At 52.4% G+C, this 13842-nt stretch overlaps 1 protein-coding gene across 1 annotated transcript; it reads left to right on the top strand.

Moving 5' to 3' along the window:
- The first annotated feature begins 6040 nt into the window (after positions 1–6040).
- On the top strand, positions 6041–13584 carry CCDC63 (coiled-coil domain containing 63). Its single transcript, XM_064727220.1, has 11 exons — positions 6041–6133; positions 6582–6736; positions 7176–7365; positions 8461–8580; positions 9445–9626; positions 10095–10276; positions 10943–11151; positions 11494–11568; positions 11988–12159; positions 12798–12992; positions 13424–13584. The coding sequence occupies exons 1-11, from the start codon at positions 6041–6043 to the stop codon at positions 13582–13584; spliced, it is 1734 nt and encodes a 577-aa protein (XP_064583290.1).
- Positions 13585–13842: the final 258 nt, after the last annotated feature.

Here is a 13842-nt window from a genome sequence, read left to right on the forward strand (position 1 = left end):
TCATTATAACCCAGCTTTGCTTCATGTCACCTCTGCATTTCCTTGGAAGCTGCTTCAAATTTACACGAAGAGAAGCATGCAGCCCAAGCCCTTGGGATTTTCCTCGCTGAAGCTTTAATTTAAATGAACTCTTGAGTAACAACTATTACAAAAATCAGCTGATGTCTCTTGTAAAGCCTTGAACTAACCTCAAGGGCCGTGAGCAGACGGGTGGGGAGGCACTGATATCTGGATCTTGCAAAAGATCAGTTGCTGAGTGAGAGGCAATAAACAGCAAACCCAGCCAGCTTGGAGGGATGGCAAATGGACCAGACTGTTCAGAACAATCTGTTCCTGCTCCAGAGCAGGGCTGTGGTGCCGGCAGCAGCCTGGGAAAGCGGCTATTCCTGGCCTGAGCAGGTCTGAAACCCTGCTGCAGAAAACAGCGGGGCCAAGCCGGGCTAATTACAAGGAGACATGTCCTAAATCAGACAAAAAGCCTGCGAGTGCTTTTGCTGGGCTGACTCCTCTCCAGGGAGCTTTGTGCTCTGCCTCATGCCATGGCCCTGCTGGCTGGGCCTGGCTTTCTGCTCCAGCTAATCCTGGGCAGGGCCACTGGGATCCACTCTGGGTGCTCTGCCCGTGCTTGGCCGAGCTTCTCCTGCCTGGTGTCGTCACCTGCTTAATCAGGCATCCACGTCACCGAGCTGCAGCAGAGCATCAGGGCACTCAGCTGCTCCCCAGCGCTGTGATTGCTGTTGGAAGGGAGCAAGAGTGCCCAGACTTCTCCCATAAAGCCAAAACAGAGGAGACAAGAAGCTCTGGAACTGTCCATATCAACATCCAAGTTGCAATTCATCCAAGATTTATTTCAGTTGTGCTTCTTTTCGTGGGGCTCCCCAGGATTCTTTCCCTCCTGTGATTAACCCAGAGATCAAGTGGCCTTCATTTGATTTGGAAAAGAAGAATGGCATGCAGATGGTGCAGAACACCCATACAGCAATTTAATTAATTGCCTTTAAATGTTAATTCAGAACAGTTTCCCTGAGTGATCTTATACAGGCAAATCCTCAGTTGCCTTAAGCCACTTGCAGAGTGTGTTCAGCTAATAAGGTATTCTTAGTCCTGACCAGGAGCCTTGCACAGGACTGTAATCAGGAATGATTAATTGGAAATAGCTCTTCTAACCCAGGCTGTACCTGCTGTACTCTCCTGTGCTGCCCAGCTCTGCCCAGAGCTGACAGGGAGCTGCTGGAGTCCATGGAAAAGGGAATTTCCTTCCCAGCTCTCTCTGTGCTGCTTCCTCAGCCACAGACCACCCTCCCAGTGCTCCCCAGCCCAGTTTGGCGTGGAGGGTTTCCAGCACAAAGTCTGGATTTGCCCACAGACTTCCCTGGGGAAGAATGGGGTGTGGGAGGTCACAGTGGGGATTTATTAGCTCAGCTCAGCCCTGGCCAAGAGCTCTGCCAGGCTTTGAGAGCTGGTGCACTGCAAATTCCAGCCTGGAGCAAACCCCTGCCTCCTGCTTGGGTGTGAGGGATCAGCAGCACCACTGAGAGTAAATTTGTGCAGTTTTGCCTAATTCAGAAAAAAAAAAAAAAAAAAGTCGCAGAATCCCAGAATTATTTGGGTTGGAAGGGACCTTAAATCTCCTCCTGTTCCACCCCCTGCCATGGGCAGGGACACCTGCCACTGTCCCAGGTGGCTCCAAGCTCTGTCCAGCCTGGGACACTTGCAGGGATGGGGCAGCCACAGCTTCTGTGGGCAGCCTGTGCCAGGGCTCAGCACCCACGGTGGCACAGGGAGCCCTGTCAGTGGCACTGAGATGGCTCTGTCCTTGAGTCCCCTGCTCTGTGCTTCAGCTAAAATCATCCTGCAGTCTGTGTGCTTGTTACGTGCCAGGTTTGACCTCAGGCCAGTGAAATTTTTGCAGGTTTCTTCTTTTTGTGCTTTCAGCACATCCTCCACTATTTCCCTCCTGCATTCCACCCCTGTGGAAGCAGCTTTTGAGCAGTAATTCAGTGTACCTGCTGCAGCCAAAGGTGCCTGGGAGTCAGCACAGACAGATGAAACCCACGTTATTTGGCTCTGCTGGAGTGGTGCAGCCTGCTGTGGGAGAGTTTCACTTTCCTAAAGCCAAAGCTTGGGGAGCTTGCTCCTAAAGCAAGGCTTGAAATAATACCCAGCAAAGGCACGGAGGAGACAGTTCACTGCTGGAAATCACATTTCACTCGGTGTCAGCAATTCAGGAGAAAACCATCTGCAGGAAATTACGATGACAATTTCCTCTTGGAGTGTGGAGAAATTACAGCTGTAATCGAGGAGGCAGCCAACAGCCTCCTCTCCCCCTGCCTCTACCAATTACCCTGAAAACCTTTCAGTCATTTCCCTGCACAGAGATGTCTCTACCCCACCCAGGAAGGACAGAATGGAAGAGCTGATATTGTGCAGGGAGAGAACAGCTCAGCACCTGAGGAGTACCTGGTGTATATCTGAAATTAAACCTTTTCTCTAAGAAACACAGAGCAAAACTCAAGCCAGTTGCAAAATGCTGCAGGTCTACAACTCTCCATGTGTTTGTGATGGTTTTGGGCCAAAACTGGTCTTGCCTGCTGAAATCTGATTCATGCACATGTGAAGATAACATTCATCAGAGGAAAGAAACAAAAACCTGGCTAGAGAATGTGCTCATGGGACACCATTCACAAGCCAGGTCTTGGTAAGGTGACACCAGGAGGCCAAGAGATACCTGCAGGACCACAGGACAACATTTACATGGGCAAGATGCTGATAGGACAAGGGGGAATGATATTAAACTAAAAGAGAAGAGATTAGATTGGAGGCTAAGAAGAAATTCTTTACTCAGAGGGTGTTGAAGCATTGCCACAGGGTGCCCAGAGAAGCTGTGACTGCCCCTGGATCCCTGGAAGTGTCCAAGGCTGGGTTGGATGGGGCTTGGAGCAGCCTGGGATAATGGAAAATGTCCCTGCCCAAGGCAGGAGGTGGAACTGGATGAGTTTTAAGATTCCTTCCAACCAAAGCCATTCTGGTTTTACAATTTCAGCAAATGGATGTAGCACGTGTCTGAATTCAGAACCTTTCCTCTGAGTTTTCAGCCATCATTTTGTTGCCTGAGAAGATCTTTCCCCACCAGCAGCTGCCTTAGCAGTTGTCAGCATCTTCCTGCTTATCCCAGCACTGCTGTTGGAGCTGATGGGAGTTTGATTATGATTTAATCCAGGCTTTTAGAGGAGGGGAAAAAAGAAAATTTTGACAGTTCCATATATAGCCCTGTGACTCACCGATTTCATGTGTCAAACACTAAAGACGGGTTAAGTAGAATTAAGTTCTGGATTTATTATAAATAGGCATTAAGTAACATGAATGTATTGCATTTGCATGAAAATATGGGCCCAATTCTGTAGCTCACCCCAGAGATTTTTGGTTTGACGTCGATGGGATGGTCCCGGGTGGGAGCTCAGCTCAGAGCCAGCCCAACTCTGACCATCCCCTGCAGCCCCTGTGAGCTGGACCCAGAGAAACAGGAAAATCATTGCTGGAATCAGGGAAAGTTTACGCTGCTTGCACAGATCAGAATTCATCCCTTAATATAGTACAATGAGTTTTAATTAGCCCCCAGATCTGCTGCTGAAGGAATAATTCTGCATGTCAATCAGTGCTAAATGTACTTGTTAAATCAGGCAAGATTGGTTAAGTTGAAAATTGCATAAAAAGTCACTTTTCTTCTGTTTCTCCCAGAAGCTGGAGACTTTTAGGATTCAAATGTTATGGACAATCTCATCCTGCTCCAAATATTCTTCTGCTGAAAGGTCCATCCAGACAATGAAGTCACCCTCACTGAGAGCAAGTGTGACAGTCAGGCATTGTTTGGGTGAAAAAAAGCCCTCTTTAGTCAAATCAGTGTTTCTGCAGTGAGGGAGACAGACACAGACTCTACCAAATCAGAGCCCTCCTGAATAGTTTAATTTACTGACTTGCTCATTGCTAAACAATTGAGAATTGGTCCATGGAGAAGAGCACAAAAAGGACAAACAATATGGGCTGTATTTTGAGGCTGGACTAGTCCAAGCCAAGGAAAAACAAGATTTTGAGCGGCATTGTTTCTGTAAAAATAATGTTCACCCCTGCACCTCCCCTTTTATTGTGAACTGGGGGTTTGGCCCTGTTTCTGCTGAGGGTGAAATGAAGGGATGTGCCCCATAACACAGCCAGAGCCACAGGGACTGAGTGACAAGCTCACCCTGGAGAGGTTCTGTTATTATCCCACAGAGCTGTTGCTCATGCAGGAACAGCAGGAAAAGCTCTGGGAGCTTCCCCCAGCCCTGGTGGGATCCTCAGGCTCCGGTGCCTCCCCAGCAGGGCTCTGCCCTCAGCTGTGATTTTTCTTATCAAACACCACATTCTGCTTGCTGCCATGAATGTGATTTCCAATTAAATGCCTCCTCAGAGCCTGTCTGGCTGGGAATTAGGCTGGGACTTGGTTCCTGGGCTGTTAGCTCATCAAAGTCTCCGGGATAACGGGGAGGTGCCGGTGCTCTGCTCGGGGATTTTGCTCACGGCTTTGAACTCGCTGCAGCCCTGCAAACTGGGACAGGCTGCCCTCTGCTCACCTTCAGAGTGAGCTCTGCTCCTCTCCCCTTCAGCCCACAGCTGAGTAAGCATCTCCAGGGCTACAAAACACAGCCCCTGTGCTGCTGCCCTCCAGGGATCCCAGCGTTTGTGCAGCCCCTGGGAAGGAGCTGGCCACGCGCTCCAGCTCACAGGGAAAGGATTATCGTGGCTCTTATGACTCAGTCCACAGCTCCCTTGTGCTTCCCTGCATGGGGAGGAGAAAAGTGGGCATGAAGCCTCAATCTGTCCCCTAATCAGCCACCCAACATGTCCCTGTCCCCAGGGCCCTTCCCCAGTTTGGCAGTGCCAACCGTTGCTGCTCTGGGTGCCAGCAGTGGTGGCAGTGAGGTGGTGATGGTCTAATTGTGAATAAAACAGATAAAAACCAGGCTGGAGGGCCAAAAATCTGGGTGTGGAGTGAGCAGCAGCCCTAATCCTGGAGCACTGCTGGGGATGGTGAACCCCTGGCTGCTCCTGTTGGAGCAAAAGGCTTTGAATGCCAGGTTATGGCCCAGTTCCAAATGAAGGTTTCTCCTTGCTGTGGACACACAGCCAGGGATATGTTGGAGCTTCAGGGCTGGTTTTGGGGCACAGAAACCCCTTTGGTCCGTGTAATTTGGGGTCCCAGCAGCTCCTTGCTGGGTCCTTCATGGGGCACCACCCTCACCCCACTGTGGTGATGCTGCCGTGGCAACCGTGGAACGTGGGCCAGTACAGGACAGGACTGGGACCAGTTCTCTTCTAGGTTCTTCCCTCTGCTGAGCTTCTTGCTGGAAATAGGGGTGGATCTTTGGGAAGACCTGAGTGCCACTGTGGTTCTGTCTCCTGGCTGGAGAGGAAGGTGCCCTGTGTGGGGCTGAGCAGTGTCAGGGGACGCAGGGACACCCAAGGGACTGCAGTCAGTGTGGTTGCTGGGGACCAGCTCTGGGGGTAAGGGCTGCAGGGTCCATCCAGTGCCCTCCTGGCATCAGTGGGGCAGAGGGGCTCAATCCAGGTGTTCTACAGGCACAGGGTGGGGGGGGAACTGGCCTCGCTGGAATTTCTATGGAAACCCAGGTACTGAATGGGATGGAATAGCTCAAACCATCTGTTCTTCCCCTACTTATAAAACTCGATAATTTCACGATGACATCACCAGAAATGCTCTCCTTTTACTCCTCTTGCAGCCATCTGTGATGGTTTCCTCATGTGCCAAACACGCGAGCGGGTGCTGAGGGATGGGCAGGAGGACGCAGCCACCCCATTACTCCTGTTTCATTTCTTCCCTTGGAAAGCACTCCTGTGCCTGCAGAGTTTCACTTGTTCCCTTCCTGAGGCGTCTACGGAGCAACCAGCAGAGTTAGACCGGAAAAATGAAGGTAAAATAGAAGGACAAATTAAAGCTGGACTTCACAGGGAGTGTGGAGGATCTGCTGTGGGGATCTTACCCATGGAAGTAAACATCCAGCAGGTTTGCTCCTGCCAGCAAGGTGCTGGGGAGCACTGGGGCTACTTCTCCTGTGCCAGGAATGATGAGATTTCGGTGAGATTTGGGTGTTGGGAGAGGCAGAGTTGGGGAATTGGAGTCAGCTGAGGACACAGGCAGTGGTGGGTCTGACTGCCTTCAGTGCCTGCCTGCTGGGCAGTTTCTCAGCTAGAATTCACCTTCTGATGGTCAAGGACAGGAGCACTCCTGCTCCATTCCTGCTCCACTCCTGGGCTCATCCATGTCCCCAGCACCAGTGGCTCTGGTTCTCACCCACGTGGTCCTCGCTGTTGTGTTGGGTGATAAAAGAGGTGACAACCTGCCATCACCTGTCCTCTGCACTGCTGGAGGTCTCTCCCTGTCCTGGAATTGTGGTGCTGGCTGCAGCTCAGCCAGCTCTGTGTGTTTTGGGTGGTGATGGAGATCTCAGGTGCCAGGGAAGAGCTGGAGCTCGGCTGCCGGCTGAGTTTGCTCCACTGACCAAACCCTCCCTTGTCTGTGGCAGAGGAGAGAAGCCTCAGCAGACCTGGATATCACCGAAAAGGAGAAGGAATACAGGGCTAAAGTGGAGATCAGGCACCTGCAGACTCATTTCCATCATGAAGCCTACAAGAGGAAATTCTTCGACGCTGAAATCTGGCGGCAGATGCAGGCTCAGGAGTGAGTACAGCTCTGCTCGACTGCCTGGAGCTTGGGGAGTTCCTCCATGCCAAAATCACTGATTTATAGACTCCCACAGGCAGGGACACCCTCCACTATCCCAGGCTGCTCCAAGCCCTGTCCAGCCTGGCCTTGGACACTTCCAGGGATTGGGCAGCCACAGCTTCTATGAGCACCCTGTGCCAGGGCCTCACCACTCTCTGAGCAAGGAATTTCTTCCCAACATCTGATCTCAATCTCTCTTCTTTTAGCTTAAATCCACTCCCTCTTGTCCTATTCATCTGCCCATATAAAACATTGCTCCCTCTTTTTTGACAGCAATCAAGGGATTGCTGTCCCTTTTTGATAAAGAGATCTGGGGACCACAGAGCAGAGATGGGGAGGAGCTGCCCTGGCAGATGGGATGTGCTAAATGTCATTTGTTGTTCCGTTTTTGCAGAAAAGAAATAGCTGATCTGAGGCAAGAGCACGGACATGTGACAGCAACGCTGAAGCAGCTCTATTCACCGAGCAGCATGGTGTTTGTAAACAGGAATCGCATGAAGGTCCAAAACCTCTTGCAGACCAGCATGCAGAATGATGCCCTGATCAAAGAGAGAAAAGCCCAGTTAGCTGACCTGGCCAAGCAGGTGAGAGCACCTGGACTGTTCCCTGCCGGAGTCACAGAGTGAGACCTGTGGCTGAAACTCCTCAGTGTAAATCACATTTAATTCAGCCCTTGGAATATTCCTCCTGGCAAGTGACACATGACAGTGACAAATAGAGCCAGGCTCCTGTTCAAGTCAGCAGCACTGACTGGAAAAGTGAGGTTGGACTCTCAGCCTTGTCCCACTGGTCCCTGCACCCCTGGGTGGTGGCACACACCAGCCCAGGGCCACAAAAATCCCTCTCCCTCTCCCTTCACTTCTTTTTATTCTCCTGAAAAAGAGGTAAAACTGGAACAGTGCTGACTGAGGTGTGCCAAATACAGGAACAGCAGCATCTGAGGGATGCCCCATCCCTTCTCCTGAGGATCTGGTTGGATTTGGGCAGGAGGGGAGTGGGAAGCCAAGGGAAACGTGGGCTATGGAAGAGACAGTTCCCTTCAGCATTGCTCTCAGAGCCAGCTGCCCAGGCTGGACTCCAGGGAACATGCTGGGATAGTTTGCCATTGCTGGAGGTGCTGCAGAGCTTTCCCAGCAGGGTTAGCTTTCTGTCAGGGATGATGATAACTCTGACTTGCCTGAGTCATCCCTCCCCCACCTGCCCCCTGCTTCACCATTCTCCAACTGCTTCACTCTTCCATGGATTTATTTCCTCTGGAATCTCCCCACTTCTGGCAGAAGTTTTCCTCCACTCTTCCCAGGGAGGACTGCACAGATCCCTGCCTGGCCAGCACAAAATCTCTACCACAGCCCCATCCTCATTGCCTCTTCCACCTTGCAAAGCGCTGCTGTGCCATGTTCAGCACCTGCTGGAGTCCCTCCAAAACCAGCTGCACTTCCTTCATGGCACAAAAAAACCCCATTCCCAGTTACAGTTCATGTTTCTGCATGTGCAGGGTGGGATCCTCTGGGATTAAAGCTGCTCCTATAACTGAGAGCTCATTAATGACAGGGTTGCTGTAGTTCAGATCAACAGAGGGGATTTTCTTTGGCTCTGTGTCCTGACAAAAGTCCAGAATGTAGGGGTGGAGATTATACTTCCTGGTTTTTTGGTTTTTTTTCCTGTGTGTGTGTGTGCAGGTTCTAGAGCTGGAAAAAAAGATAGCGAGTCAAAGAGAATCAAACTGGAAGGAGTTGGGAGCAAAGACCCGCAAACAGCTGCATAAGACGATTGAGTTACTGGAGATGCGTCTGCGTCATGTAAGGAAACATTTTGGAGACTTTTGGAGAACATTTGTGGGGTCACACAGGGGCCTGGCACCTTTCTGGTCAGGACAAAGCACATGGTGCAAACGTGTTTGGTTGCCACAAGCTGCATGAAGCACCTGCCTTGTTCCCCTGGCCTGATCATTCCCAGAATATTTCAAAATATCTCAAAGGCTCCTTCAGGCTTGGTGACCCAAATGCAGCACTTGTGCTGTGCCAAGAGGCCTGAGGGTCTGCACCTGCTTTGTGATCAAACTGGGCTGCCTGGAGCCACCTTGCCCTGGACAAAGCCAGCTCCAGCTCTCTGTTGTGACCAACCTGGTCTTCTGTTGCCTTTCCTCTCCTGGGGAGGAGGACAGTGCAGGGCCAGCTTCAAATCTCTTGGGCTGTGTTTTGTCACATACAACTTTCATGAAAAATCCTTTCCTTAGGATTTTTTCCTCCTGAGAAGCTGAGAGGCCTCAGGAACAAACTGTAAACAATGATTATCTGCTGCTGTGGAATGCAACAGGTGCATCTGTGATTGGTCTCATGTGGTTGTTTCTAATTAATGGCCAATCACAGTCCAGCTAGCTCTGCTCTCTGTCTGAGCCACAAACCTTTGTTATTCATTCTTTTCTATTCTTAGCTAGCCTTCTGATGAAACCTTTTCCTCTATTCTTTCAGTACAGTTTTAATGTAATATATATTATAAAATAATAAATCAAGCCTTCTGAAACAGAGTCAAATCCTCGTCTCTTCCCTCAACATAAGACCCCATCACAGTGTTTGACCCTGCTCTGGTCAAGGTCTTTAAGCAGCAACCTGAACCCCCCCAGTCCCTCACCAGCTCCAGAGCTTTTGCTTTGCTCTCCCCAGGTCACTGTGTGTTACAACGCCGTCGTGGCCAGGAACAACAAGCTCAGAGAGGAGACTGCCAGCCTGCAGATCCAGAAAGCCAGTTTTGACAACCTCTACTGGAAGCTGGAGAGAAGCCTGGTCCAGCAGAACAAGCTGCTGAACGCTGCTATAGAGCAAGCCACAGAGGACTACGACCAGTGGTACGGGGCCTTGTCAGCCCTCTGGGCAGAACTTGGGGCTGCTGGGTGGTGCCAGCACTGAGTGTTCAAACACAGAGACCAACTGAGGCTTCAGAGGGAGGATTGACCACTCCCATCTAGGTCTGGGTGCTGAGGGTTGGGTGCCTGGTCACTGTGGGGAGACTGGTGCCTCCAGGGTGTTTCATTCCATCTGTCCCAGATGTTTCTTTGGATGGGATGGACTGTCCCATGGAGAAGTCTATTTTTTCTGAGTTCCACCTGAGCTGGGTACTATGCCTTAGTACAAAACCCCACCAAAATCTGTGTTAGTGGCTGTGAATTCCCTCTGGACTGACTCCACCACATCCAGATGAGATCTGGGAACGGGCACAGCACCACAGGGGCTTTGGCAGGTCTGGCCCTCCTTGGAGTGGCCAGGAACACAGAGCCTTGTGCACACACGAGGTATGAGAGCTGCTCTCCGTGCAGGATGGAGGATCTGGGGCGGATCTCGGACATCCGGGACGTGCGCTACAGGGAAACCATCCAGTACAACATCAGGCTGCTGGAGAGGAAGTGTGCCCTCCACCAGGAGAGCAGGCTGAAGAACTTCTTCCTCAGCAAATGTGCAGATCTCTCTGTATTGAAGGAACAGGCCAAAGCGAGAGAAGGTAACAGAGGAGGATTTGTGGCACAGGGAGCACAAACCTGAAGTCTGTGGAGTTGATGGGGTTGGGCTGCTCATGGTGGTTTATGGAATTGCACCCCAAAGGCAGGATGGCTGCCCTGCCCACAGCCTCCCCCACCCAACCTTCACCCTACAAACAAAAAGGCTGAGCAGTGATAATTGAGTGAGACTGAGCATCTTGGGGTGCCCTCGGGACAGGGAGCTGCTCCTGTGTGCAACCATGGCTCCTTTCACCACAGAACAGGTTGGGTTGGAAAGGAGTATTAAAACTCAACCAGTTCCACCCCCTCCATGGGCAGGGACAGCTTTCACTATCCCAGGGTGCTCCAAACCCTGTCCAGCCTGGCCTTGGATGCTTCCAGCGATGGAGCAGCCACAGCTGCTCTGGGCCACTTGTGCCAGAGCCTCATCACCCTCACAGGGAAGAATTTCTTCCTAAAATCTAATCTAATCTAACAATTCTGTCCTCCTGGGAGGGAATCCATGGTGTTTGCTCCATTCCCATGACATCCCTGCTCAGTTTCCTGGCGGGAGAGGGACCCTCTGCCCCTCCACACTGCTCCCTCCTGCCCCAGCCCTGCACCAAACCCCACAGCACTGCAGGGAGGGCTCTGCAAAGGGCAACCATGGCTCTCTGTCTCTTTCTCAGCCTTTGAGGCAGCTGAGAGGGCCAAAGCGAGCCAAAAGGAGAGCTATGAGGTGGCCTACAAGCGTCTGCTGGAGCTGTCGGATGGAAACATCGATGATTTCTTGGAGGACTTCCTTGAGAAGGACAGGAGATTCTTCATCCTCTTTAACTTTGCCATTAGGCTGAACGTCAGGAATGAGAGTCTCAGGCAGAGGATCGAGGCCGTCCAGGTCTGTTCCTGCCTCTCCGTGCCTCCCCTTTCCAGGCGGTGATTTTGGGCCAGGGTGGGTTTGTCCTCTCCCGAGTGTCCTTCACCACTGCCCGCATCCAGCCACACGGGGAGGATGAGGGGGATGCAAAGGAGCAGCCAAAGCCGAAATTCCGCTGTGTTCTCGGAGCTGAACGTGTCTCAATGCTGCCACCGTGTACCCAGCACAAACACTGCAGGGTCCCGGGGAGCTGGCAGGATTTCCCGGGAGTTCTGCATTTCCCTGCTCCCTGGGCTGTCCCCAGCCTCCATCTGCTGGGTCAGGTAGAGTTCCACCCCATGTGCTGCTGTTCCCCTCCCACAGGATGATATGGAGGCCATGACAACGGAGAGGGAACAGGCAGAGACAAACCAGACTCAGGTCCTGCAGGAGCTGAAGGTATGGTGGCCGTGGATTCCCTCTGGAAGAGCAGCGCATCCCTGTCTGTGCCAGCACTTGTCCCAGGGAGTCTGGTCCTGTAAATGCTGCTCTGGCCAGGGGCTGGAGAGGTGTGGGAAGGTTTTGCAGGGTGAGAGGGTGGCTGTGGGGCTCCTGCCAGCCCTGGGCCAGCATGGGCGGCTGGGGAAACCCTCTGGAACCCTTCAAGAACCCTCTTGACACAATGCTGTGCCCTGTGCTCTGGGATGACCCTGCTCAAGGAGAGGTTGGACCAGACCACCCATTGTGGTCCCTTCCGACCTGGCCCATCCTGGCATCCTGTGATTCTGTCTCCAGACTGGAACTGAACAGCGCTGGGGTGGTGGGGTCAGTGAGGGGCTGGTGTGACACCTTTGTGACACAAAAACCTTTGCTGGTAGGCAAAAATAGCAGAGACCACCAAGGAAGCCAACAAGTACGAGAACAAATACAGGGAGAGCAGCCAACTCCTGGGACAGATCCAATCTCGCATTGAGACCCTCTTGACGGAAATGGACTGTGACACTACAAAGATAGTGAAGCCTCTTGGGGACAGCTTGGTGCCAGTTTTTGGTAGGTCAGGGCTGCCCATCTTCCTGTGCCTCCACCCTGGGAAGTCCTGTCCACCACCTGCTTACACTGTGTTTAAATTGAGCTTTTGTTTTCCCCTGTCCCATCAGTCACGTGTGCCCTAAAGTGAATTTGCAATGCCAAATTTAGGAGGTAATTTGGATTTTTAACATCCCAGTGGATCCCCAAAGCCTCACTGTGGGTCTGGGTGCTGAAGTGCAATGGGGGTCAGCCTTTCCTCCCAGGCAGCCAGCAAGAGGGCAAGGGGAATTGGACTAGGGGAGGTTCAGGTTGGATATTAGGAAAAATTTCTTCACAGTAGTGGTCAAGGGTTGGAACAGGCTTCCCAGGGAAGTGGTAGAGTCACCACCCCTGAAGTGCTCCAAAAATAAAGAGTATGTGGCACTTTGTGGTATGCTTTAACAGGCAGGGGATATTCAGTAAAAAGTTGGACTTGATGGTTTTGGAGGTCTGTTCCAACATTAACAACTCTGTGATTTTATGATTCCATGACCCAGCCAGGGAGTTGGGCTGCCCTGAGGGAAGTCAGTGGATCCCCTGCTCTGCAGATGTCCAGGGCTGCTTTGGGCAGGGTCCTGCTGCAGGGACACTGTGGGACAATATGGCTCCTTCCTCCCCAGGCCCCGTGGAGAACAAGGTCAAGGAGTTCCTGATGAGGGAGTCCCTGCTGCGCTACACCTCCCTGGACCGCTCCCAGCGTGCCCAGGGCTTCGTCAGCCCCCTCCGGGAAGCCTCCAACCACCTCTGGGCCATGGACAGGACCAAGCTCTGCCCACCACCCCCAGACCTGGAGGAGAGCGCTGACCCCAGAACCGGTGAGCAGGGATGGGGGAGAGAGAGAGGCCATGGCTGGGCAGAAGCCCTTCCCAATCCCCCATGGCTGCCTGGCCCAACCCTGCTGCCCCATGTCCTTCCCAATGCATCCCCTCCAGCCTGTCCTGCCCCACTGGGGGTGTGAGGCCTGTGAAAGTGTGTATGAGGGGTGTGAGGCCTGTAACAATGTGGATGAGGGGTGTGAGGCCTGTAAAAGTGTGTATGAGGGGTGTGAGGCCTGTAACAGTGTGTATGAGGGGTGTGAGGCCTGTAACAGTGTATGAGGGTTGAGGCTGTAACATGTGAGTGTGTGCAGGTGTATGAGGGTGAGCTGTAACAGGGTGTGTGAGGGGTGTGAGGCCTGTAACAGTGTGTGTGAGGGGTGTGAGAACTGTAACCGTGTGTTTTATGGGATATCTGTTCCCTTGGGCAGCGGAAGAGCCGCTGGGCCGGGAAGAGCTGCGGGAGCTCGTCATCCAGAGGCAGCAGGAGGAGGTGAGCAGGCCCCCCAGCACGGGCAAGAAGAAGAGGAAGTTCACATCACCCGGTGCATCAGGGAGCCCATCAGGGTCCAAGACCCCAGCAGGGAATTAAAGAAGATGTTTCATTCTTGAGCTTCTGCATGCTGCACATAATTCCATCTTCCTTCTCTGGAAGGAGCCCAACACCTTTCACAGGCCTCAGAACCTCACCAGGTGATGTCTTGGCATGGCTTCACTCACTGCTGGCAGCACCTGCAGCCAGGGTGGGATCAGCTGCTCCAGCAGAGGGTGACATCCCTGTCACACAACCCAGAGCACTCCCCACAGCCAGAGATGGGGACCATGGTGCCAATCCTGCAGGGCCTGGCAG

Source organism: Zonotrichia leucophrys, chromosome 15, assembly GCF_028769735.1.
Source record: "Zonotrichia leucophrys gambelii isolate GWCS_2022_RI chromosome 15, RI_Zleu_2.0, whole genome shotgun sequence".
Classification (NCBI taxonomy): Eukaryota; Metazoa; Chordata; class Aves; order Passeriformes; family Passerellidae; genus Zonotrichia; species Zonotrichia leucophrys.